Consider the following 25,351-nt stretch of genomic DNA (forward strand, 5'->3'; position numbering starts at 1 on the left):
AAGCCAAGGCTTCTGTGCAGCGTCCTGACTGCTGGCGAGAGAGCAGCGGAGAGTCATGAGCAGAAGCTGGCAAAAGGTGAGCTCCGCTGCAGCTGTGACCCGGTCTTCCGCAAAAAGCAGGATTTCTTTATTTACTTTTGTACGGAGAAAGTCGCACTGAGAAATGTTGGAATAAGGATACTTTAATAGATGATCCCCCAATCCTCCAACAGCAGGTGATCCCATACAGCTGCAGAAGCTACTCGTTTTGTTATAGGACAGGGAGAGGGGCAGCCCAAACCCCGCAAACCTGCCTGTTCTAAATGGGTTCTGCCATCCGCCGCATCAACACAAAACACATGAGACTTTAATGGGAAGGAACTTTAATAAAACTAGGAAACAATACAGGTAAGGTAAAGAGTCTAGTTTCTAAATGAAGCACCCAAAGTTACCCGTCCCCTCGTGGGTAAAACTCCATCCATATGGGATCAGCCCAGAACAAGGCCCCAAAGCCTGCTACAAGTCTAAAGCATCTTCCAGTGGGGACCCACAGAAAAGGGTCACAAACAACAGGACAATCCCGGAAGGAAAAGAGCAAAATCAACATCAAGATAAAAGCTGCCATTGTCACCTCCCCACGGGTCTCACCCACATCTGTGTCACCCAGTCCACGACCAAAAGACAAGCACAGTTTCTTTACGTATCTCTAGGCTCCATGCACCTCCTCCAGGTCTCCAGGCTCCATCCTGCTTCCTTCCTTAGTCTCTTCAGCTTCTCCTCTCCCTGCTCAGCTCCACCCTCCCTTGGGTGGGGCAGGGAACCTCCCCCTTTCCTGGGGACCACCCTGTTACAGTTTGGTAAACTTTTCCAAATACTATATTCTCTTCCATGTCATATAATGCCATATGGGAAATAGCGTTATTGCCACCATTTTACAAAGAAAAAAAATGGGCACACTGAGGTTAATTTTCCCAGCGTCACACCAACTAAATTATAAAAGTTCAAAGCATTCGTTAGAAGTCCATTCGCCCGGCGCCAGCCAAGGGTGGCGCAGAAACTACCGGAAGTGCCTCTGCCCCTAACTAGCATGGCGCCCAGTGATTTCCGCCCTTTGCTCCCCAGTAACTGGACTCTGCGAGTTCTCGCGGTTTTACCAAAAGGCACCGGCTTGGTAAACTCCCTGCTGCCTCCACGGAAGGCGGGGCTACGAAGGAGATGCTTCGTGGTGATTGGTTACGGTTTCTTGGAACGTGACTACGCGGAGTTAGGCAGTCCTTGCCAGGCAGTGATTGGTTGCCGAGGGGCGCGGCCACTGGACGCTTAAGAGGTGGCGGCATCCGAGAGGAGAGCCATGGGTCAAGCCGCCAAGGTGACAGGGCCCTGGAAGGGGGTGGGTGTGATGCTTGTGGGGAAAGCAGGAGCGCGGCCTTGTCTGGCGTCTCTGCGCTGAGGTTCAGCACCCTCCTCCAAGGTGGTTGCCGTAGTCCGTGAGGAGCCCGTGCCCACCCCTGGAGGGTGTTGACGGGTTTTGTGTAGATGCGGAGGAGGGCGGGGGGCACCCATGGTTGTTGCTTCTCAGTCTGCCCAGGGGTGACGGAAGGCCATTCCCTGGATTCTGCCCCCCTTCTGTCTTCAGACTTGAGTATTTGTCTGAAGGACCCATTTTCACGTAGTCGATAAAGGGACAAGACGCCTTCGGCAATCCTGCTCTCACACCTTAGGGTGAGGTGAAAGGTTTAGTAAGAAGATGCACAGGAATCTAAAATCCAAGGGAATTTAGTCCTGGTAAAATCACCAGCTAAAGGAGCAAAGTCCCGTGAGACCTGCGTGCTTTGAATAAGCGTGGGAAGTGGTGACCCACCCAGGTCACATTCCTGAGGACCCGGTTTCAATTTAATTTGTCCTCAGACTGATACTCTTTCCTGGCCAGCGCACAGTTCTCAGGGACCAGTCATCCCTAGCCTTAAATATCGTCAGCATGGCCGTTTGGGACCTGTCCCTATCACTGGCTGAAACATCGGCAATGGATGGAGACTTGGTGTGAGAAATATTGTGAGGAAAAACTGTGCTTATGGTGTCTTGCTTCATCTGTTACTGAACCTGATCTCAGTACATTTTAATGTCACAGCGCCAATATCAACGAAATTATAAAGAGTTATTCATTTAAAAAGTTTGAGTGTCCACAATAGCTGTTAATATTATCCAAAACCAACCTTTTCTCTGTACTGTCTAAGCATAATGGATGCAGTAATAAACAGACCACCTTTGCTTTTGTGGAGAAGTCTAGCAGGTGGGGAGGCTTTTATTATTTTTATTTTTAAAAAAGATTGATTTATGTATGGATGCAAGAACTGGGGTACAGGCCAGAGGGGAGGGGTGAGAGGATTCACCAGAGACGGAGTGGGGAACAGAAAGGCGAATTGACTGAAATACATTGCTGAGGGAACTCCCTAGTGGTGCAGGGGTTAAAGATAAAGACAGCAGATCAAGCTATCCAGTCACTGCAGCAGGAGTTCGATTCCCCCAACCACATGGCCCAACAGACCTCTCCCACTGCTCCCTTCAGCAGTATACCCCCTGGTGTGCTCCCCACTCTGTCTCTGGTGAATCCTCCCCCTCTCTCTCTCTCACTCACTCTCTCTTTTACACACACACACACACACACACACACACACACACACCCTCTGGCCTACACCCAGCTTTTGTATGCATACATAAATAAATAAATCTTTAGGGAAAAAAACTGCTCTGGGGAGCAGCTGGCAAGACAGGAGAGGTCTACTGTGCCATGTGGGTCAGCTCCCTGGCAAGCCTGAGGAACTTAACCCCTTGTGCCACCCAGGAGGCCCATGGTGGGGAGATTTTTTTTTTAATTTATTTTTATTTATTTTTACAAGCACTGGGTACAGTCAGAAGCGCGGGAGGGTGAGAGAATCCACCAGAGTCAGAGCGGGGAGCAGAGCAGGCAGAAGGACCGAAGTACACTGCTGAGGGGAGCAGCGGGCGGCAGGAGAGGTCTGCGCGCCATGCGGGACCCTCCTCCGGTGGCCGGGGAGCAGCCGGGGATCGAACCAGCGCTGCAGAGGCTGTGGGCAGCTTCGCAACCCAGCGCTCAACCACTGCGCCACCAGGGAGGCCCAAGGGGAGATTTTAAACAAGTGCAGTTGACTCTTGAATAATGTGGGGTATGAGGTGCCAGCCTACACAGTCCCGTATATAACTTTTGACTCCCTAAAAGCTTACCTGCAACCATCCCGTGGTATTGACATGGATTCACTTCAGCACCACCACTAACTATGCCCCATAATAAAATCAGCAGGATGATTATATTATGCCCTTTATGTGAATTCACAGATTCAGCAAACCAATATCTATGGGTGGTTGAATTTGTAAATTTGAAATTAAATTGTGTAAGTGAACCTGTGCTGCTCAAACTGGTGGTTTTCAGGATCACCTGTACTTAATCGCAAATGTAGTAAGTGCTTTAAATTGAAATAAGGTTGTTTTGTGACCATATAACTGAAATTTAACCTAACTGAATGGATGCAAAAAAAAAAAATCTTAAAAGTTTAAGTTGAGATTGATTCAGTGGAAAGTTGCTTGGAAAACCAGAATACAAATGAAATTATATAGGAGTTCTTCCAAAAATCTTGTCAAGGTCTACCGTATGTAGAAGATACCTATGTTAAGTGTGAGAATATGGAGGTGACCAGGAAGCCTCTGAGGAAGCATAGGAACAACTAATAAACATTTCACTAACACACAGTATAAGTACCCAGAAGTATTCAGAAGTGATGTAGTATCTTGTTGAGGTTTTAGATTTGTATTTCTCTACTAGCAAATTACTTTGAACATCGTTTCATGGCCTTATATGCCATTGTCTAACTTTAAAGAAATATCTGTTCAGATTCTTTTTTTTAAATTTTAAATTTTTAATTTTTTAAAAAGATTTATTTATTTATGCATACAAGAGCTGGGGGTGAGAGGATTCACCAGAGACAGAGTGGGGAACAGAACAGGCAGACAGACCGAAATACACTACTGAGGGGAGCAGCGGGCAAGACAGGAGAGGCCTGCTGTGCCATGTGGGTTGCTCCCTGGCCTCCAGGGAACGAACTGGTACTGCAGAGGCTGCAGTTTGCTTCATAGTGCGGTGCTTAACCCCTTGAGCCACCGGGGAGGCCCCCCTTTTTTTTAAACTTTTTTTAAAGATTTATTTATTTATACAAGCACTGGGGTATAGGCCAGAGGCGCGGGAGGGTGAGAGAATTCACCAGAGACAGAGCAGGGAGCAGAACAGGCAGATGGACCGAAGTACACTGCTTAGGGGAGCAGTGGGCAAGACAGGAGAGGTCTGCCTCGCCATATGGGAATCTCCCTGACCGGCCAGGAATCAAACCAATGCTGCAGAGGCTGCGGACACCTTCACAGCACTGCACTCAACCCGCTGCGCCACTAGGGAGGCCCAGGTCTACCAGTTTTATTTTTTCCTAGCAACGTCTTTTCTGGAGCAATTCACCCTTTTGTTATAGCTAGACTGGCTACACAAATCCTAACTTGTATTTGTCCTTCACCATCATCTCTGCCTCTCCTGTATTACTAGATCACCTGTCATTTTCCCACATTTCTTTCTTCATGGTTCATCTTATTTTGGTGGGGTACATTTTTCTATAGCTCTCCGAGAAGGATGCACAGCAAATAAAAGACTTCACATTTTTGAACTTGTCACTTTGCCCTTGTAGTTAGGTAATAGTTTGACTATGTATGGTGTTCTAAGTTGGACATTTTTTTTTTAAACATGAGGACACTATACCATTACTTTCTCACAGCAATGCTATTTTATTTTTTTTTTATAAATTTTATTGTTATATTCCCCATACAATTGCAGCCCCCCCATTCTGACCCCAATCCCTCCCCTCCCGCCCCCGCCCCCCTAAAAGTGTCTCTGGTTCATAGTTTTTTGTTGATTTTGATTTTCACTTTCTTATAGTTATTCATTTTCCTGGTCCCTTATTTAAGTTTTCTAGATTCCTGCTATGAGTGAGACCATCCGGTATTTTTCTTTTTCTTTTTGGCTTATTTCGCTGAGCATGATCCCTTCCAGCGCCATCCATGTTGCTGCAAATTACAGCAATGCTATTTTTTTTTTTAAAGATTTATTGATTGATTGATTGATACATACATACATACAAGCACTGGGTACAGTCAGAAGCACGGGAGGGTGAGAGAATTCACCAGAGCCAGCGCGGGGAGCAGAGCAGGCAGAAGGACCGAAGTACACTGCTGAGGGGAGCAGCAGGCAGCAGGAGAGGTCTGCGCGCCATGTGGGACCCTCCTCCGGTGGCTGGGGAGCAGCCGGGGAACGAACCGGCGCTGTAGAGGCTGCGGGCAGCTTTGCAACCCAGCGCTCAACTGCTGCGCCACCGGGGAGGCCCAGCAATGCTATTTTAAAGTCAGGTGTCATTCTGGTTTTCTCTCCTTTTATGTGTGAATTGTTTTTTTTCTGTTTTCTTTTTATCAGCACTGTACTGACCTTACTGTGGTAAGGCGCTGTGGTATGGATTGGACACTTGGTGGAGCCCTTTCAATCTATAGTAACAAATGCCTCAATTGGTGACATTTCTTGATTTCCCTCTTATTTTCTTCTGTTTTCTCTGTTCTCAATTGTTGGAGATTGTATTATTGTAAATGTTAGTTCATCTAGACTATTCTAAATATTCTTTTATCTTTTCTCCCCTCTTTTTTTTTTCTTTGAATTTTTATTTCACTTTCTAAATAGTTTTTCTCTACTTAATCTTTGCTACATCACTCAATTCATAGCCAAGAACTTTGGGAGTTTTCTGAATATACCTTTTTAAAAATTTACTAAAATGGGTCTCCCTGGTTGTTCAGGTGGTTGAGTGCAGCGCTGTGAAGCTGTCTGCAGCCTCTACAGTGCAGGTTCGATCCCGGCCGGCCAGTGAGGTACCAGTGAGGTACCCACGTGGTGCAGCAGACCTCTCATGTCTTGCCTGCTGCTCCCCTTAGCAGTGTATTTCGTCAACCTGCCTGTTCTGTTCCCCGCTCTGTCTCTGGTGAATCCTCTCACCCTCCTGCACATCTGACCTGTACCCCGGTTCTTATATAAATAAATAAATCATTTTAAAAAATAATAAAATTTACTAAAACTTCTTTTTGATTATATTCCATTTTTGCAGTAATATATTTCTGAGGAAGTTTATTGTGGTTGTTTGATTTTGTTTTATATTTACCTTTTCTGTTCCCTGTTTCCTATTACGGTTTTGGTGTCACCCTTTGATGTTAAAGGTTTTCAAATATATGTAAAATATTTTATTTTATTTTTTTAAAGATTTGCTTTTGCATACAAGAACTGGGATACAGGCCAGAGTTGCGGGGTCGAGGGGTATTGGGGTGGTGAGAGGAGTCACCAGGGACAGAATGGGGAGCAGAACAGGCGGTTTGAGTGAAATGCAGTGCTGAGGGGAGCAGTTGGTGAGACAGGAGAGGTCTGCTGCGCTATGTGGGTCACTTCCCTGGCTGGGAATGGAACTTGTGCTGCAGTAGCTGTGGATTACTTCATAATGCTGATGCTTAACCCCTGTGCTACCAGGGAGGCCTTATGTAAAATATTTTAAATAGTGCCTAGTACACAGTACATTCTCAGTAGATGTTAGATATTATTATCTGTGAATGGACTAGAGTAAAAGAAAGAATGGTGGTAAAGTGACAAATTTTTATGAGTAGGCTAAGCAAGAGATGGGGCGGGCTGAACTTAAATAGTTTTCAGGGATGGATAAAATACACAAGATTAGAGAGATAGACCTCAAGTTTCCACGTGAAGAGTAAAGTAGATTTAAAGTAAGATCTATAAGGGCCTTCCTAGTGGCAAAAGGGGTTAAGTCGCAGGCACTATGAAACTATCCTCAGCTGCCTGTTCTGTTCCCCACTCTGTCTCTGATGAATCCTCTCACCTCCCTGCATCTCTGTCCTGAATCCCAGCTCTTGTATGCATAAATAAATCTTTTAAAAAAATAAAAATAAAGATCTAGAGATTTCCACTTGAGGAATGTAGGGTCTTCCATACTGAAATTGAGAAGACATGGGAAAGAGCAATAATGAAGAAATGATGAGTACCTTTTTGAACTTGAGAAGATTGATATTGCCTTGGCCTGTCACTAAAACCTCTCTACAATCTGCCTTTTACTTAAATACCAGGCTCTTTTCTCTTTGTTATTTTTTTTAACAAGTATTACAAATATTCATAAATCTCAGAGTTCTTCTCTTTTGAGAAATCACTGTTAAATTTATCTAAAATGTCTAAACCATCCTCCTTTGGACTCTGTTAAATGTAATAAATTCATCAGTTTGTATATGTGTGTTTGACTTTTAAGAGCAGGTGAAAGCTTAATAAGTTAATAAAAATGAAAACAAGTACATATCAGATCAGTAAAGTTTGCTCCCTTCACAGACTGGTTTTTGGCAGACAGACATTATCTTTTTAACCATCTTTATATTGTTTTGTTTCAAAGAACATTGTATTATTTTTGTAAATTAAGTGAATTTTTTTAAATGTAAGGATAAATAATGACTGGAAAGTTATTTGACAAACCCTGATATTCACCTATTTCAACTCTTCTACTATTTTGAATAATAATCTCAGAAACAAACAGAAAAATATTACTTAAATTTATAACTATGTAGAACATGAAATTTTTTTCTTTTGAAGTTTGAATTCTGATTTTCATTACAGGTTTTGCAGCTCTTTAAAACACTGCACAGGACCAGAAAACAAGTTTTTAAAAATGATACCAGAGCATTAGAAGGTAAGTTTATTTTCTTTACCTCTTTGGAACAAATCCTTTTTTGGATGACTCAATCTATTCAGAAGGACTTTGTGGTTAAGACCACGTTAGGGAATGACCTTCACTCTCTCTCTCCTAGTGTTCTTATGTTTTATAAAGATTAGTCTGCATTACACTTTAAGGAATATCTGCTTAAAATTTTTGAAAGATCATGTTTCATAAAGAATCAGTGGGGGGGCCTCCCCAGTGGCGCAGCGGTTGAGCGCTGGATTGCGAAGCTGCCCGCGGCCTCTGCAGCGCCGGTTCAATCCCTGGCTGCTCCCTGGCCACTGGAAGAGGGTCCCACATGGCGCGCAGACCTCTCCTGCCGCCCGCTGCTCCCCTCAGCAGTGTACTTCGGTCCTTCTGCCTGCTCTGCTCCCCGCTCTGGCTCTGGTGAATTCTCTCACCCTCCTGCGTTTCTGACTGTACCCAGTGCATGTATAAACAAACAAACAAACAAATAAATAAAACATGCCTCTATTAAAAAATAAATAAAAGATTTATTTAAAAAAAAAAAAAAAGAATCAGTTGGGGGGCCTCCCTGGTGGTGCAGGAGTTAAGACGCAACCTATGAAGCTGTCCGCAGCCACTGCAGCACGAGTTCGATCCTGGCCAGGGAGCTACCCACATGGTGCAGCAGACCTCTCCTGTCTCGCCTGCTGTTCTCCTCAGCAGTGTATTTCAGTCATTTTGCCTGTTCTGTTCCGCACTCTGTCTCTGGTGAGTCCTCTCACCATCCACTCCTCTGCCCTGTACCCCAGTTATTGTGTGCATAAATAAATAAATCTTTAAAAAAAGGGGGGGGCCTCCCTGGTGGTGAGTGAAGCTGTGAAGCTGTCAACAGCCTCTGCAGTGTGGTTTCTATCCCAGCCAGCCGGTGAGATTCCCACATGGCGTGGTAGACCTCTCCTGTCTCTCCCCCTCTCCCCTCAGCAGTGTATTTTAGTCAGTCTACCTATTCTGTTCTCCGCTCTGTATCTGGTGAATCATTTCACCCTCCTGCACATCTGGCCTGTACCCTGGTTCTTGTATAAATAAATAAACCTTAAAAAAAATCAGGGGGGAAAAAAAGGGCTTCCCTGGTGGTGCAGGTGTTGGAGTCTTAGCACTATCAAGCTATCCCCAGCCACTGCAACCATAGTTTGATCCCCAGCCAGGTTGCTAATCCACATGGCACAGTGGACTCTCCTGTCTCTCCCGTTGCTGCCCGCAGCAATGTGTTTAGATCCACCTGTTCTGTTCCCCACTCTGTCTCTGGTGAGTCCCCTCACACCCCGTAATTTCAACCTATATTCCAGTTCTTGTATGCATAAATAAATAAAAATGTATCTTTTTTTTTTAAGATTTATTTATTTATTTATACATGCACTGGGTACAGTCAGAAGCGCGGGAGGGTGAGAGAATGCACCAGAGCCAGAGCGGGGAGCAGAGCAGGCAGAAGGACCGAAGTACACTGCTGAGGGGAGCAGCGGGCGGCAGGAGAGGTCTGCGCGCCGTGTGGGACCCTCCTCCGGTGGCCGGGGAGCAGCCGGGGATCGAACCGGCGCTGCAGAGGCTGCGGGCAGCTTCGCAACCCAGCGCTCAACCGCTGCGCCACTGGGGAGGCCCTAAAAATGTATCTTTAAAAAAAAAAAGAAGAGAATCAGGGGAAAAGCATCAAAATTTCCCTGTGTCCCATTGCTTATCTATGATTAAATCGTTACACTCATTTCTCTGTAATTTAATCAAATTGTCACATTGTCCAAATACTATCATATTAATGCCTTGTATCAGTCTGGAAATGATAGCAGTTATGAAATAGAATCTGTCCCAGAGAACTCCAAATTCAGTATCCCATTACTGCAAGTAGTTTCTGTGTCATCTGGAAGTCAAAGCTCTAAAGCTCAGGTTTTATGTTAATTTCAAATCCTGATATATTTCTAAACTATTTTTAAGAGGGTACCTAGGTAAATTGTCCCCACTGTCCCTAAGAATTAAAGTTTTGTTATTCACCAAAATAATTTTTCTTGAATATTAAAAAGTATGCGCTCCATTTTATATGTACTTGATACAAATTCCTCACTTAATCCTCACAACAGCCTTTTGAGGTAGCTACTATTATGATTCTTTTGCAGAATAGAAATGACAAAAATGTGAAAGGATCTGCCCCACATCATACTTAATAAGGTGAAGAGCTAAGATTTAGCCTACACAGTAGCACAACCCTTGAATCACCGTCCATATTGAAATTAATCAAATATAAAAGGAAGGTTTTATAGTTAATTTCCATCAACATGGCATATTTTTGTTTTAACTAAAATAATTACAAAAACAATTAACACAGACTATTTATCAACCTCTTTATGAGGATTGTCCCATTAAATGCTTACAGAAATAAAGTAAGTTTATCAGTCAGATTAGAACATTATGCTGCTATAATGATGCCAAAGTCTCAGTGGTGTACATGAACAAAGTTTTAACTTGTCACTAATTTTACATGTCAGTCAAAGCACTCAAAAACATATATATAGGTCCTCTTTGCTGCTATATATTTTAATTGTGTATATGTGTGCATGCTATATGAGCTTTAGTATGCTTATATATATATTTTTACCATCTTTTAAAAAATTAAAAAAGATTTTAAGTTAAATCTTTAGATAAATAGAAGCAAAGGATTTTTTTAAAAAGATTTATTTCTTTATGCATACAAGAGCTGGGTATAGGCCAGAGGTACAGGGGATGAGAGGATTCACCAGAGACAGAGTAGGGAGCAGAACAGGCAGACTGACTGAAATACACTGCTGAGGGGAGAAGCAGGCGAGATAGGAGAGATCTGCTGCGCCATGTGGGTTACTCCCTGGCCGGCTGGGGATCGAACCCATGCTGCAGAGGCTGCGGATTGCTTCATAGTGCAGTGCTTAACCCCTTGCACCACCAGGGAGGCCCAAAGCAAAGGATTAAATTGGATTTGGTAAAAATTGAATATTTAGAGGTAAGCAAATGAAATTGGAAGAACAGAAAGCAAAAGTATTATAGTGCTAAAGACTGTATTAGATTTAATTATAAATTTTCCAGCCTGTCAACAACTCTGAAAGAGACTTTCTTAATAAATTTCTTATTTTTATACTTTGTTTTACATTAGTAAAACTATTTTATTATAGAAGTGCTCAGTTGTAATAACATGTAAATTATTGTACAAGAATTATAAATAGAAAGGCAAATAACTGTATGTATATTTTTCTTTCTCTAGCAGCCAGAATGAAGATAAATGAAGAATTCAAAAATAATAAAAGTGAAACTTCTCCTAAGAAAATAGAAGAGGTATGGTACAGTAATGAATTTCTCAATTACAATAAAACATAAATTTTCTTGGCAACTAGGGGAATGATGGAAATGGGGAGCTACATAAAATAATTGGTGGTTAAAGCTACCACACTAATGTAGATAACCTTTACTTGTTTGGTTTGACTCACTTCAGGATCACCTGCCTACACCCATGGACAACAGGTTGCCTGCTGAAAAGAACATAGATATAGCCGTGGTCAATGCAAGCACAGTAAACAAACCAACCCAGTAACCCACAGAAATTCTGTGTTCACTTAAGGCAGGTGACTGAAACAAATGTGAATAAGTGTTGTAGTAACTCTTTACTACAGAGTAAATATCAACTCATTTCTTTCATCTAGATAGTTTATTATTTTTTTAATTCCTATCTTGGCAATAGAAATTTTTTTTTTTAAGATTTATTTATTTATACAAGAACTGGGATACAGGCCAGATGTGTGGGAGGATGAGAGGATTCACCAGAGACAGAGGGGGGAACAGAACAGGCAGACTGATGAAATACACTGCTGAGGGGAGCAGCGGGCGAGACAGGAGAGGTCTGCTTTGCCGTGTGGGATTCTTGCCGGCTGGCCAGGATTAAACCCGCGGTGCAGAGGCTGTGGACAGCTTCACAGTGTGGCGCTCAACCGCCTGCACCACCAGGGAGGCTCTTGGCAATAAAAATTAACCAGCCAGTTTATGAGTTTACACACTTTGCCTTTATTATTTGCACTTTAATTACTTGCTGTAAATGAAGACAAATCTATTGACACTAGTCTGTGATCTCCCTAATACTCCAGAACATGTTTTTTGAAAAACTTTACAGTAATTCTTTTCCTATATAAAATCATACTACTCATACACACAGAGACATTGTCTCTGTCTTAAGCTTCCTAGGTGTTCCTATATCTAACTTTCTATTGTTTGGGGAAAGATCCTTAGAAAGAAAACAAAAAATGGAATATTATTTGCAGGGGTGGTAATTACGATTCCAAGAGTTGGTTTGCTAAAGAGAAAGGTACGAATTAGAGAAATTCTTCTTCCATTTTTTTTTAAAGATTTATTTATTTATACAAGAACCAGGGTACAGGCCAGAGGCACGGGAGGGTGAGAGGATTCAGAGAGACAAGAGTGGGGAACAGAACAGGCAGATTGACTGAAATACACTGCTGAGGGGAGAAGCGGGCAAGACAGGAGATGTCTGTCCCACCAGATTTCTTGGTGGGTATCTCCATGGCCAACAGGGATCGAACCGGCACTGCAGAGGCTGCGGACAGCTTCACAGCACTGCGCCACCAGAGAGGCCCCTCTTCTTCCATTTTTAATAGAATTTCCACATGTTAAAAAAAATATATCTGGGACCTTCCCTGGTGGCGCAGCGGTTGAGCGCTGGGCTGTAAAGCTGCCCACAGCCACTGCAGCTCTGGTTCGATCCCTGGCCACGGGTGACGGTCCCACATGGCACGCAGACCTCTCCTGCTGCGCCCGCTGCTCCCCTCAGCAGTGTATTTCATCAGTCTGCCTGTTCTGTTCCCTGCTCTGGCTCTGATGAATTCTGTCACCCTCCTGCGCCTCTGACTGTACCCAGTGCTTGTATAAATAAATCTTCCCCCAAAAAAGATACATTTAAAAATATATATATATATATCTGGTGAAAATGCATTTATATTTCATAAAGAAAAGTGCATTTTGAAATAGTAAATATTTGTAATGAAGATAATAAGACAAAATTAGATAGCCTAAGTATTTCTTTTTTTTTTTTTTTTAAAGATTGATTTATTTATTTATATAGGCACTGGGGTACAGTCAGAAGCGCGGGAGGGCGAGAGAATTCACCAGAGCCAGAGCAGGGAGCAGAACAGGCAGAAGGACCAAAGTACACTGCTGAGGGGAGCAGCGGGCGGCAGGAGAGGTCTGCGCGCCATGTGGGACCCTCCTCTGGTGGCCGGGGATCAAACTGGTGCTGCAGAGGCCGCGGGCAGCTTCGCAACCCAGCGCTCAACCGCTGTGCCACTGGGGAGGCCCAGCCTAAGTATTTCTATCCATGTAATGTAAAGGAAAAAAGGAAAGATTTCATTTAAGCATATGATAAAGAAGAAGTTGACATTATAATCAAGTGATGATTTGAAGAGAAGTTAAAAAGTATTTAAGAAAGTTTACTATTTGCTCTTTAGTGGGGTTGATAACAATATGACAATTTTTTTTTAAAGATTTATTTATTTATTTATAAAAGCACTGGGTACAGTCAGAAGCACGGAAGGGTGAGAGAATTCACCAGAGCCAGAGCAGGGAACAGAACAGGCAGACTGACGAAATACACTGCTGAGAAGAGCAGCGGGTGCGGCAGGAGAGGTCTGCGCGCCATGTGGGACCCTTGCCGGCCAGCAGGCATCAAACCAGCACTGCAGAGGCTGCGGGCAGCTACAGCTACGCAGCCCAGAGCTCAACTGCTGTGCCACCAGGGGAGGCCCAATATGACAATTTTTTTTTTTTTTGTTTTCTTTGTTTACTTTATTTTTTTTTTTTTATAAATTTTATTGTTATATTCCCCATACAATTGCAGCCCCCCCATTCTGACCCCAATCCCTCCCCTCCGGCCCCCCTAAAAGTGTCTCTGGTTCATAGTTTTTTGTTGATTTTGATTTTCACTTTCTTATAGTTATTCATTTTCCTGGTCCCTTATTTACGTTTTCTAGATTCCTGCTATGAGTGAGACCATCCGGTATTTTTCTTTTTCTTTTTGGCTTATTTCGCTGAGCATGATCCCTTCCAGCGCCATCCATGTTGCTGCAAATTGCATGTGTTTATCTTTTTTGAATGCTGAGTAATATTCCATGGTATATATGTACCACATCTTCTTGATCCAGTCATCTATTTTTGGGCATTTGGGTTGTTTCCAAAGCTTAGCTATTGTAAACAGTGCTGCTATAAACATAGGGGTGCAGGTGTTCTTTGGAATTGATGTTTCTGTGTCCTTTGGGTAAATACCTAGGAGTGGAATTGCTGGATCATATGGAAGCTCTATGTTTAGTAGGTCCAGAAATCTCCACACAGCTCTCTACAGTGGTTGGACCAGTTTGCACTCCCACCAACAGTGCAGAAGAGTTCCTTTTTCTCCACACCCTCGCCAACATTTGTTGTTGCTAGTTTTTTTAATATGTGCCATTCTCACTGGTATAAGATGGTATCTCATGGTAGTTTTGATTTGCATTTCCCTGATGACAAGTGATGTTGAACATTTTTTCATATGTCTGTTGGCCATTTGCATTTCCTCTTCAGAGAAGTTTCTTTTTAGCTCTTCTGCCCATTTTTTGACTGGATTATTTTCTTTGCTGTTGTTGAGTCTGATCAGCTCTTTGCAGATTTTTGTGATCAGTCCTTTATCATTAGTGTTGGGTGCAAAAATGTTCTCCCAGTTGGTGGGGTTTCTCTTTGTTTTTGTTATTGTCTCTTTTGCTGTGCAAAAGCTCTTTAATTTGATATAGTCCCAGCTGTTTATCTTTGCCTTCACTATCACTGCTTTGGGTGATGTGTCTGTAAAGATGTCTTTGATGTGCAAATCACGTAGTGTTTCGCCTATATTTCCTTCTATATATTTTATGGTTTCAGGTCTTATGTCTAGTTCTTTAATCCATTTTGAGTTGATTTTTGTGTATGGTGTGAGGTGGTGGTCAAGCTTCATTCTTTTGCATGTAGCGACCCAGTTTTCCCAGCACCATTTATTGAACAAACTTTCTTTGCTCCAATGCATAGTCTTTGCTCCTTTGTCAAAGATTAGTTGACCATAAATCTGTGGGTTTATTTCTGGATTTTCTATTCGATTCCATTGGTCTGTATGTCTGTTCTTGTTCCAATACCATGCAGTTTTGATGATTATGGCTTTGTAGTATAGTTTGAAGTCTGGGAGTGTGATGCCTCCATTCCCTTCTTTTTTTTTCAGGAGAGCTTTGGCTATTCGGGGTTTTTTGTGATTGCATATGAATTTCATCAATAATTGTTCTATTTCTTTGAAGAATGACATTGAAATTTTGATTGGAATAGCATTGAATCTGTATATTGCTTTTGGAAGGATGGCCATTTTAATAATGTTTATTCTTCCAATCCATGAGCAGGGGATGTCTCTCCATTTCTTTGTGTCTTCTTCTATTTCTTTTAACAGTGTTTTATAGTTTTCTTTGTATAGGTCCTTTACCTCTTTTGCTAGATTTATTCCCAAATATTTGATTTTTTTTGTTTCAATAACAAAAGGGATGGTTTTTTTGATTTCTTCTTCTTCAGATTTATTGTTTGTGTATAGGAAGGCTACTGACTTTTGCGTGTTGATTTTGTATCCTGCCACTTTACTGAACTGATTGATGAGTTGAATTAGCTTTTCTGTGGAGTTTTTGGGGTTCTCTATGTATAATATCATATCGTCTGCAAATAGTGATAGTTTGACTTCTTCTTTTCCTATTTGGATTCCTTGGATGTCTTTCTCTTGTCTTATTGCCCTGGCTAGGACTTCCAGTATTATATTGAAAAGCAGTGGTGAGAGTGGACATCCTTGTCTTGTTCCAGATCTTAATGGAATTGCTTTCAGCTTTTCACCATTGAGAATGATACTGGCTGGTGGCTTGCAATATGACAATTTTTAAAACATGACTTAAAAAATTTTAATTGATGTCTGTTCATATCAGTACATCTGGGAAAATGAACTACACTCTCCTAGATGCATTCATACTTATAGAGCACTGATTTCACATTAAGCAATCTGTAAATTAGATATTTGTTATGTGCTAGTATGTATTTTTACTTTCCATAACTGCATACATTAAATACTTAATATTTTGTAGGTAATTTATTGTCATGTATTAAATGGCTCATGAAGCCTTGACACCAAAGGATTCTTAAGCATCGTCTATACCAATAGCTCTCAAACTTTGTGCTCTTAAGACAGCCCTTTACCTTCTTAAATAATTGATGACCTCAAAATTGCTGTTTATGTACTATATCCATCAATATTTACTGTATTAGATATTAAACTGAGGAAATTTTAAAATATGTATTAATTAAATATAAATAAATACAGTATTTATGAGAAATAACTAATTTTCAAGAATATTTAGTGAGAAGAATGGCATTATTCTACATTTTTCCAATCTCTTTAATATCTAGCTTAATAGAAATCAGCTAAATTCTCATGCCTGCTTCTTTATTCAACCTGAGTGATAAGTTTTTTAAGTTGAAGTATATGAAAAAAATTTGACTTCACACAGATCCATAAATGCAAAAGGGTAAGATCCTTTTCAGATATTGCCAGATATATAGCTTTTTCAGATATTATGAATGTTCTTTCATAATATCCTCAACAAATGGTAAATTTTCTTAAAGATTAATTGCAATATGGAACTCTTATCTGTTAGATCAGTGGAGATAAGTTGACATCACTGTAGGTAGGTAGAAAAGTAGATGGTTAGGGAGACAGAGAAAGATGAAAAAAAAATTTTTTTTTGCTCCAGGATTCATCCCTCTAATGTTCCCTAATCTCATTTAGCCTTGTTTCCAGCCTTAGATTTAGTTCTTGACTCACTTTATATACCTCCAATGATGAGAAAGCCCTTTTCCCCCCTTCTTTATCCTGCTAAGACCCTTTTCAAGTCTCTTGGGGAGTAAGGATTTGCTTTCCCAGAGCCTTCTCCATCTTAGTGACAGCTCCCTCTTTTTTGAAGCTCAAGCCAAAAACCTTGATGCTATCTTTCTTGACTATTTTCCTTCTCTTGCTATTAAACCCAGTCAGCAAATCTATTGGCTTAACCTTCAGAATATATCTAAGTCTCCAACTTCTCATCTCCATTGTTTTCTTCTGGTTTAAAGCGCCATCATCTCTCCCTGGGTTGTTATAAAAAATTTAGATTCACTAAGTAATGCAGATCTTCCAAATGTTGACATAGTTTAATATGTAATTTTTTTAAATTACATCTCTTAATATCAATGTCCATCTCATCAAAAAGATCTTTATTTTTTTTTTTAATTTTCTAGAGGCATGTCTTATTTATTTATTTATTATTTGTTTGTTTGTCTGGTTTATACATGCACTGGGTACAGTCAGAAGCGCGGGAGGGTGAGAGAATTCACCAGAGCCAGAGCAGGGAGCAGAGCAGGCAGAAGGACCAAAGTACACTGCTGAGGGGAGCAGCGGGCGGCAGGAGAGGTCTGCACACCATGTGGGACCCTCCTCCGGTGGCCGGGGAGCAGCCGGGGATCGAACCGGCGCCGCAGAGGCCGCGGGTAGCTTCGCAACCCAGCGCTCAACCACTGCGCCACCGGGGAGGCCCCAAAAAGATCTTTAAATATTGGGAAGCTGTCAGGCTCACATTGATGAATACAAGTTATCCAGAATTCCACTTTCTGCATGAAAGCTTGAATTTCACCATTCAGCAAGTACTATCTCTTGTTTTCTTGAACTGACAGACTCTACTAATTTCAAGAAAATGTCTGCCAAATACCCAAGTTTGATGATCATAGTTTGTCAGTGGTTCTTTCAAGTAAAAGTGACATTCAGTGGAGAAAGCTCTACTTCTGTTCACAATGCAAATGATGTAGAAGATTCTAATATTATGAAAATAATTTTGATCTCATTGGTCTCCTGAAAGTGTCTTGCCTTCTTTAGCTCTTCACACCTTTCAGAATTTGCTGTTCTGGTTCATTTCTTAGTTTTGCATATGATGTGATCTGAAAATCAAAAGAAAGTAGGTACACTTAATGCGAGATTAACGTTAGAATCTGAATATTTGAACTCCTAATCCAGTACTCTGTTTTTCTAATATTCAGAATATCTAACTCTATAAAAATTTCAAAACTAGAAATTTGGGGGTGCCCCCCACCCCCCAATCAGAGTGTGCATTTTAAACACATTGTGAAATTTACAATAAAAAATGCTCTAAATCTGTTTTGGAAGGTAATGTGGAATGGGTGAATAAATGTTTAAAGTATACACATGTCTGAACTTTCTGTATGCCTGGAATGGTTACAAAAAGTTAAAGGCAGGCCCTCCCTGGTGGAGCAGGGTTTAAAGACATAGCGCTATCAAGCTATCAGCAACCGCTGTAGTGCCAGTTCAATCCCTGACCAGGGAGCTAACACATATGGTACAGCAGACCTCTCCTGCCTTGACTGCTGCTCCCCTTGGCAATGTAATTCAATCAATCTGCCTGTTCTACACCCCACTGTGTCTGGTGAATCCTCTAACCTCCTGCACCTCCAGCCTACACCCCAGTTCTTGTATGCATAAATAAATAAATCTTTAAAGAAAAAAAGTTAAAGACAGTATTACCTAAAAAGAAATGCAAATAAATCTGTAGTTTTCATAAATGGTATGTCTCTATGAACCATTAGAAAGATACCTGAAGGATCTACTCTCTTTTGTTTTCTTGACAGCTCATTAAATTAGGTTCCGATGTTGAATTGTTACTCCGAACATCTGTTATTCAAGGTATTCACACAGATCATAATACACTGAGTAAGTAAAATTAAAGAAAATTGTTTTATGACTGCAGTGTTTTAAAATATCAAACATTCACAATATTTTTAGGGCTTATTAGTAAAATAGCTTAATTTTGCCAGACAACATGGTATATATTGTATATATTCTTTTTTTTTAAGATTTATTTATTTATTTATACAAGCACTGGGTACAGTCAGAAGCATGAGAGGGTGAGAGAATTCACCAGAGCCAGAGCAGAGAACAGAACAGGCAGAAGGACCGAAGAACACTGCTGAGGGGAGCAGCAGGTGTGGCAGGAGAGGTCTGCGTGCCATGTGCGACCCTCACCCGGCGACCGGGGAGCGAACCTGCGCTGCAGGGGCTGCAGGCAGCTTCACGGCCCAGCACTCAACCGCAGTGCCACTAGGGAGGCCCTATTGTATATGTCTTTAATATAAATTATGAAACTTTATTTACCAGATTTTTTTCAGGAGTGGGTTCTTAGAAGAAAACAATTTTGTAATACAAGTTCTCTAATTTGAACTTATCATTTGTTTTTATTGCCTAATATACTTAGCAGTATTTCTGCAACTTCAGAGTTAAAATGTTAGTGTCCTGTTAAGTTACTTACTATCTGGATGCCTCTGTAATTACTATGCTATCATAAACCATGCCATCCATACTTTTTGTGGGCATACCCTTAATTTTTATTTTGGGCCATAATTGAGTTGAAGGCTTTTTATTTCAATAGAAAAAGTTTTTAGGCTATAAATTTAATGTGTCCATATTGATGGACCTAAAATGCAGGAAATAAGTCATGATCTCGTTATAATTCCTTGTTGAAATCCAACAACTTCAGTACACTTATGTTATTATGGTTCTTATATATTTATTTCTTTTTGACATTGTACCTTTTGTTCCTTAAGTGTTTCTGTGTGTATTTACTTAAGAACAAGTGCATTCTCTTATATAAACACAGTAAATAATTTAAGTTAGGACATCTAACATTGATATTATTTTTTAAATCTAATCCATAATCCACATTCAGATATTCAGATGTCACCATTTTATTTTAAATAATATTCTTTATAGCTGCCCCCCCCATCAGTCTTAATTCATTGCATTTAATTGTCATGTCTCTTTAGGTTCCTTTTGTTTTCTAGAATTGTGGTTCTTTGATATCTAATATAGAGACCAAAGTCAGGGATTTTATAGTCCATAAAACAAATTATGGTGCAAACTGGTATATAGCATGTAAATATACCTGTGGCATGTTGGGATAAAGTGTTAATAATAATTGAATATAGAAAAATTGAATTATAAGGTGCCTTTTGATTCCAGAGATTACTTAATGAGGTGAATTGGGGAAAGAATGAAATAATGGATATTTAATAGGCTATCTGGTTATTTACCACTCTTTGAAGAGCCTCTCTATCCTTGTCTTCCATTCAATTAATTTCACACTTAAATTGTGACATTTCTAGTACCTCACTTCTGTTTTTTTTTTTTTTTTTAAAGATTTATTTATTTATTTATGCAAGCACTGGGTACAGTCAGAAATGCAGGAGGGTGAGAGAATTCACCAGAGCCAGAGCGGGGAACAGAACAGGCAGACTGATGAAACACACTGCTGAGGGGAGCAGCAGGCATGGCAGGAGAGGTCTGTCTTGCCAGGTGGGACCCTCGCTGGCAGCCGGGGATCGAACTGGCACTGCAGAGACTGCGGGCAGCTTCAAAGCCCAATGCTCAACCGCTGCGCCACCGGGGAGGCCCTAGTACCTCACTTCTGTTAACAATTTCTGTTTTTCTTAGTTACAAGTAACAGAAGCTGATGCTAGCGGATTAGGCATCAGGAATTTCATGTACATGATTTTATGTAGCAACTAAAAAATTAAGTTTCTCAGTTTTCTTTGCAGCTCAGCCTGGGCATTGACTTAGGTGCAGCCCACTCACCCATATTTAGAAATAAACCTGAGAAAAAGGCTTGGCACCGAATTTGTTTTGCTGGCAGGAGTAGAACTAGTGGTAGTGGTTACATAGTAAAGTTACTGATGATTCACAAGTGGCATTGCTGTGGTCACAGGAATACCTGTAGGTAAACTGAGTTTCTTTCAGCATCTGAAGTGTATTATCTTATGTGCTATTGGAGCAGACATGGTGGCTGTTTCTTCTAGTGCTCTGTAAGCAGCAGCAGCTTTTATCATCCGGCCAGTTTTGTGGCATGGCTTTGATCATTGGCCATGGAAGCTGAGTCTCAAGCCTGCCTGGTTCTTAAAACCTCATAATAATTCCACGAGTTAGAACAGTAACCTGTCAGAAAATGACATTTTTGCCTCACTAGCTAGCATCAGCTTCTGTTACTTGTAACTAAGAAAAACAGAAATTGTTAACAGAAGTGAGCTACTAGAAATGTCACAATTAATGTGTGAAATTAACTGAATGGAAGACAGGGATAGATAAGGGGGTATGATTTTCATTGCCCTGAACATCACAGGCTTGAAGCTGGTGACTCTCAAACAGGTAGTTATGAAAGGTAAGGTAGTGCGTCTTGTCCTTTCTTAGGACACAAAGTAACAGCTAAGGCTATAGCGATAAGGGAAATAACTAGAATGTCTTTGTGTGCTGATTATTTCTTCCTGCTTTTGGAAAAATATTGAAAAAGAGGAGGAATGGACATAAGCTAATTCATCTCAAAGCAAAGATGGAAGAAAGTACTACTTTGCTAAGGGGCACTCTTCTGTCTACATTCTGAAGTCTAATTAATTGAGTGTCCTGTAATTTAGAGCTTTGCAGAATTGAAAATGTGATTTGTTTTTATCCACCAAAAATAAAGCCATCACAAGCACTGGGCTTCTGAGTAAGATCAATATCGCAAACCTTTCTCATTGTCCAGAGAGAGATCAGATATAAGATGCATTTACTCACTGGAGCCTACTGTTTTTCATTGCTTTAAGAAGTGTCCATTAAGCCAAGGGTTAGAAGAATGGCTGGAGAGAGGCCGTTACTAAAGGATGGAATCTTCATGGTCAAAAACTGTGTCACAATATTTGCCTATGACTTCCTATACATGGAAATAACTGCAAAAAAATAGATGAAAAGCTTATAAAGTTTTTGAGAAATTTGTATTGCTCAGAAACCCTTAAGACCATTCCTGGGTTCCTGAATTCATATCAGTAGGAAGTGAACTATGAAAGCATCACAGCCTCAAAGAAGGGCATCTTTCCCAAGATCCCTACCTCCAAGCTAGGAGATTTCCCCCCCGCCCCAAAAAAAACCCAGAACCGGGAGCCTTGAAGGACAGTGCATATAGTATGTAAGAGAGGGTCTGTGGATCTTTCAGAAAACAGAATTTGGTGCTGTCAGATTGGCTGACTAGAGAATTTATTGCTTTGCCAAAGCAAGAAGTTCTTGCTTCTCTGATTTAGAATTTGCTGTGGAGCAGTGACCACCATGTGTTTCTCATTCTAACGTTTTACTGCTATGTCCTGTTTATTCTTCACTGTAATCCAGTAGATCTCTACCATGTGAGCCACTGCTGTACCTGATAGGAAAGACTAAAACGTCAGTCAGAGAACATGGATTTGAATCTAGATGAGACCTTAGGGGCCAGGTGGTCAATAGATACATTCCATAAATGGGAAGGATATATATGCATGTCATGTAGCCAAAAAGGTGGACTGCTTGTTGCTTCTCTAATATCTTCCTTGCCGTTCTTTCTAAAAATTGAAAAATTGTGTTTGGTGTACAGTGTGCCCCGTCCCCCCACCCCCCCAAAAAAAAGTGGTTTCCCAGACCATGTGATACCTTTCCGGCCAATGTAAGTTGCTGTATGATGGGCTTTACTTCCAAGAAAGCTATTATTTTTCTATTTAAAAGGCATAAGCCCAACTAGCACTTTCCTTTTGCCCTTTCCCCTCACCCCCTCCTGCCTGGAGTGCAGAGGTGATGCACCAGCAGTCATGAAGGCAGAACAGGAAGATTAAAAGAACCCCAGTAACGTTTCCATAGTACTAAGGACCTGCATTAGGCCTCGTCTGTATTCCTTGATATGTGAGAAATTTAGATCCTTTACTTATTTGAACCACCAGCTGTTGGATTTTTGTTTTGGCAGAGCTAAACATATCCTAAAACAATAAAGGTAGATTTAGCCATTAAGTCTTCTGTTTTCCCGTAAATGTACACATTTGTAACAAATCACATTATAAAACAATTTGTTTTTTATCTGTCTTTTCTACTAGAATGTGGACTTTTTGAAGCTGAAGAGATTATTATATATTCATTTTTATATCTTCATTTCTCCATGAAATATATAATGTAATATAGACACATTTATAGCAGAAGAAAAAATATTTCTCTTTCCAGTTTGTAATTGGATTCAGGCATTTAGTCATCACCTCTCTTTAGTCTTCCTTAATCTGGAGCAGTTTTTCTGTTTCTCTTAGTCTTTTACAATCACGATGTTTTTTTGTTGTTTTTTTTAGAGGTTTATTTATTTATTTATACAAGTACTGGGTCAGTCAGAAGCATGGGAGGGTGAGAGAATTCAGCAGAGTCAGAGCAGGGAGAGCAGGCAGAAGGACCGAAGTACACTGCTGAGGGGAGCAGCGGGCGGCAGGAGAGGTCTGCACGCCATGTGGGACCCTCGCCAGTGGTCGGGATCGAACCAGCGCTGCAGAGGCTGCGGGCAGCTTTGCAGCCCAGCGCTCAACCGCAGCGCCACCGGGGAGACCCAATCACAATGTTTTTAAGCAAGCTTTTCATAAAATATGGCGTAAACATTTTTTGATCATGACAATTCACCGAGACCTAGTTCTTCTGAAGGAAAAAAGAAATTTTGTATCTCCTCAAAATTTTTTGTCTTTAGAACTTTATCTTATTTGACTTCAGCAAAATGCCTTCAAGGACTCAACATTTTTTTCTTGTTGTTGCTAACTGACTTTCAGCGTTTTGAACCACATGGTTCCTCATTGTACCAGACTGTCCCATACATCCCTATCTTCTGATCACTGAATTCCAGTAGCATTCTCCAGTTGGTATGATCACCCAAACACCCACTCGAACCATTGTTCTGTACAATTTGGAAATTTGAAAAGCCACCTGGGTTTTTATATAGTATGTAGTATAAATAAATTTTCCAGTTGGTGGTTTTAATTATCTGTAGTTAGATAGCTGGTAAAGTAATTTAATTGAACTCTGTTCATTTAATTATTAATTATATTTTTAAAATAAATGATAAAGGGTTAAATTGGCGGTATATGTTTTTATATACTCTGAAATGAGAATCCTGTTAAACTGTCTCCATTTAAGGGGCCTCCCTATTGGCACAGGGGTTACAGTCTCAGCGCTATCAAGCTATCCACAGCTACTGCAGCATGAGTTCCATCCCCAGCCAGGGAGGTGACCCATGTGGCACAGCAGACCTCTCCTGTCTCACCCACTGCTCCCCTCAGCAGTGTATTTCAGTCAATCCTCCTGTTCTGTTCCCCACTCTGTCCCTGGTGAGTCCTCTCACTCCCCACATCACTGGCCTGCACCCCAGCTCTTGTATCATAAATAAATAAATCTTTAAAAAAAACCATTTCCATTTAAAATCAAGGATTCAGCTATTGATATTAACGAAAATAAAATATCCCTGGAAAATTTACCTTAAAACTAGATAATATTGCTATAGCTACAGAGTGAAGTGATTGTGCTGGTGTTTAAGTTTCATTTTAATGATGTTAATTGTCCTCTCTTTTGTTTTCTTTCAGAATTGATTCCAAGGAAAGACCTTCTTATAGAAAATGTGCCATATTGTGACTCACCAATTCAGAAACAATGAATTTCTAGGATAAAAGCAAGTCTTTGTACTTTTTAATTTTAAAATATATAACTCTTACAAAAGTCCTTGAATGCAATTATTTTTCTCTAAACTTATATACTAAAATGAGTGAATTAAAGTATAGTGTCATAATTAAATTTTACATTAAAAGAACATTGCAGAGAACTGCCAAACATACATAAGTAATTCTAAAGGGCGTTAAGTAAGAAGACATTTCATAGCAAATTTTATATAAAGTCAAATAAGTGCTTCTGGAGAAGATAAATGTATTTATTTTTGTTTGATCTTGATGAATATTTTAGTCATACCCTTACTATTTGGGAATAGTAAGTATTTTCACAATTTTCCCTCCCATGTGAAGTGAATAAAATTAAAGTTATTAGATAAAGTTGGTAGTTAGTTTCCAAAACATTAAATTGTTGAAAAAAATCAGTATATGCCAATTTTCCACTGAAGGTAGCCTTTGTTTCCTAAAACTATAAAAATATTTCAGTAGCTAACAATTATACAGTTTTCTTTTAGAGATAGAAAGTATCTCTATGTTCCTATTAAACCATTTTTAAATCAATTTTCTGAAGATAAATGATTAAAATATCAAAATTGCCTAGGATCACTGTGGAATAAAGAAAGCCTAATTTTTTTTTTTTTTAAAACAGTGACCCTTGATCAAACTTTATGATATAGCCCCAGTAGAATTGGCTGTACTTAGACTACAGATACACATTATTGTCCAAGTATAATATATGTATTCTCTTTATTTTAAACAAAGAAACATAAATGGTTTTACTTCTTTCATAAGTCCCATCCCTGATGAGATTTGCAGTATCACTAAACAGGTTGGTATTGTACCATCTAATGCTAGGAACTATAAAATTATATTTAATACCTTCTTGTTTCTCTCTTATCTGTGAATCTTTGCCATTCTGATTACTCAGTAAGCAG

At 40.4% G+C, this 25,351-nt stretch overlaps 1 protein-coding gene across 2 annotated transcripts; it reads left to right on the forward strand.

The window, feature by feature from the left end:
* Positions 1–1,309: 1,309 nt before the first annotated feature.
* On the forward strand, positions 1,310–24,409 carry LYRM7 (LYR motif containing 7; the record flags this gene model as incomplete). 2 transcript variants are annotated; one of them, XM_084252507.1, is made up of 5 exons in its annotated part: positions 1,310–1,348; positions 7,730–7,802; positions 11,053–11,123; positions 18,543–18,624; positions 24,339–24,409. In XM_084252507.1, the coding sequence occupies 5 exons, from the start codon at positions 1,331–1,333 to the stop codon at positions 24,407–24,409; spliced, it is 315 nt and encodes a 104-aa protein (XP_084108633.1). The 2 variants fall into 2 exon arrangements, with proteins under 2 accessions (XP_084108633.1, XP_084108632.1); XM_084252506.1 differs by having other exon boundaries at positions 1,331–1,348; positions 11,056–11,123.
* Positions 24,410–25,351: the final 942 nt, after the last annotated feature.

This window comes from Talpa europaea (assembly GCF_964194135.1).
Source record: "Talpa europaea genome assembly, chromosome: 13".
Taxonomy (NCBI): Eukaryota; Metazoa; Chordata; class Mammalia; order Eulipotyphla; family Talpidae; genus Talpa; species Talpa europaea.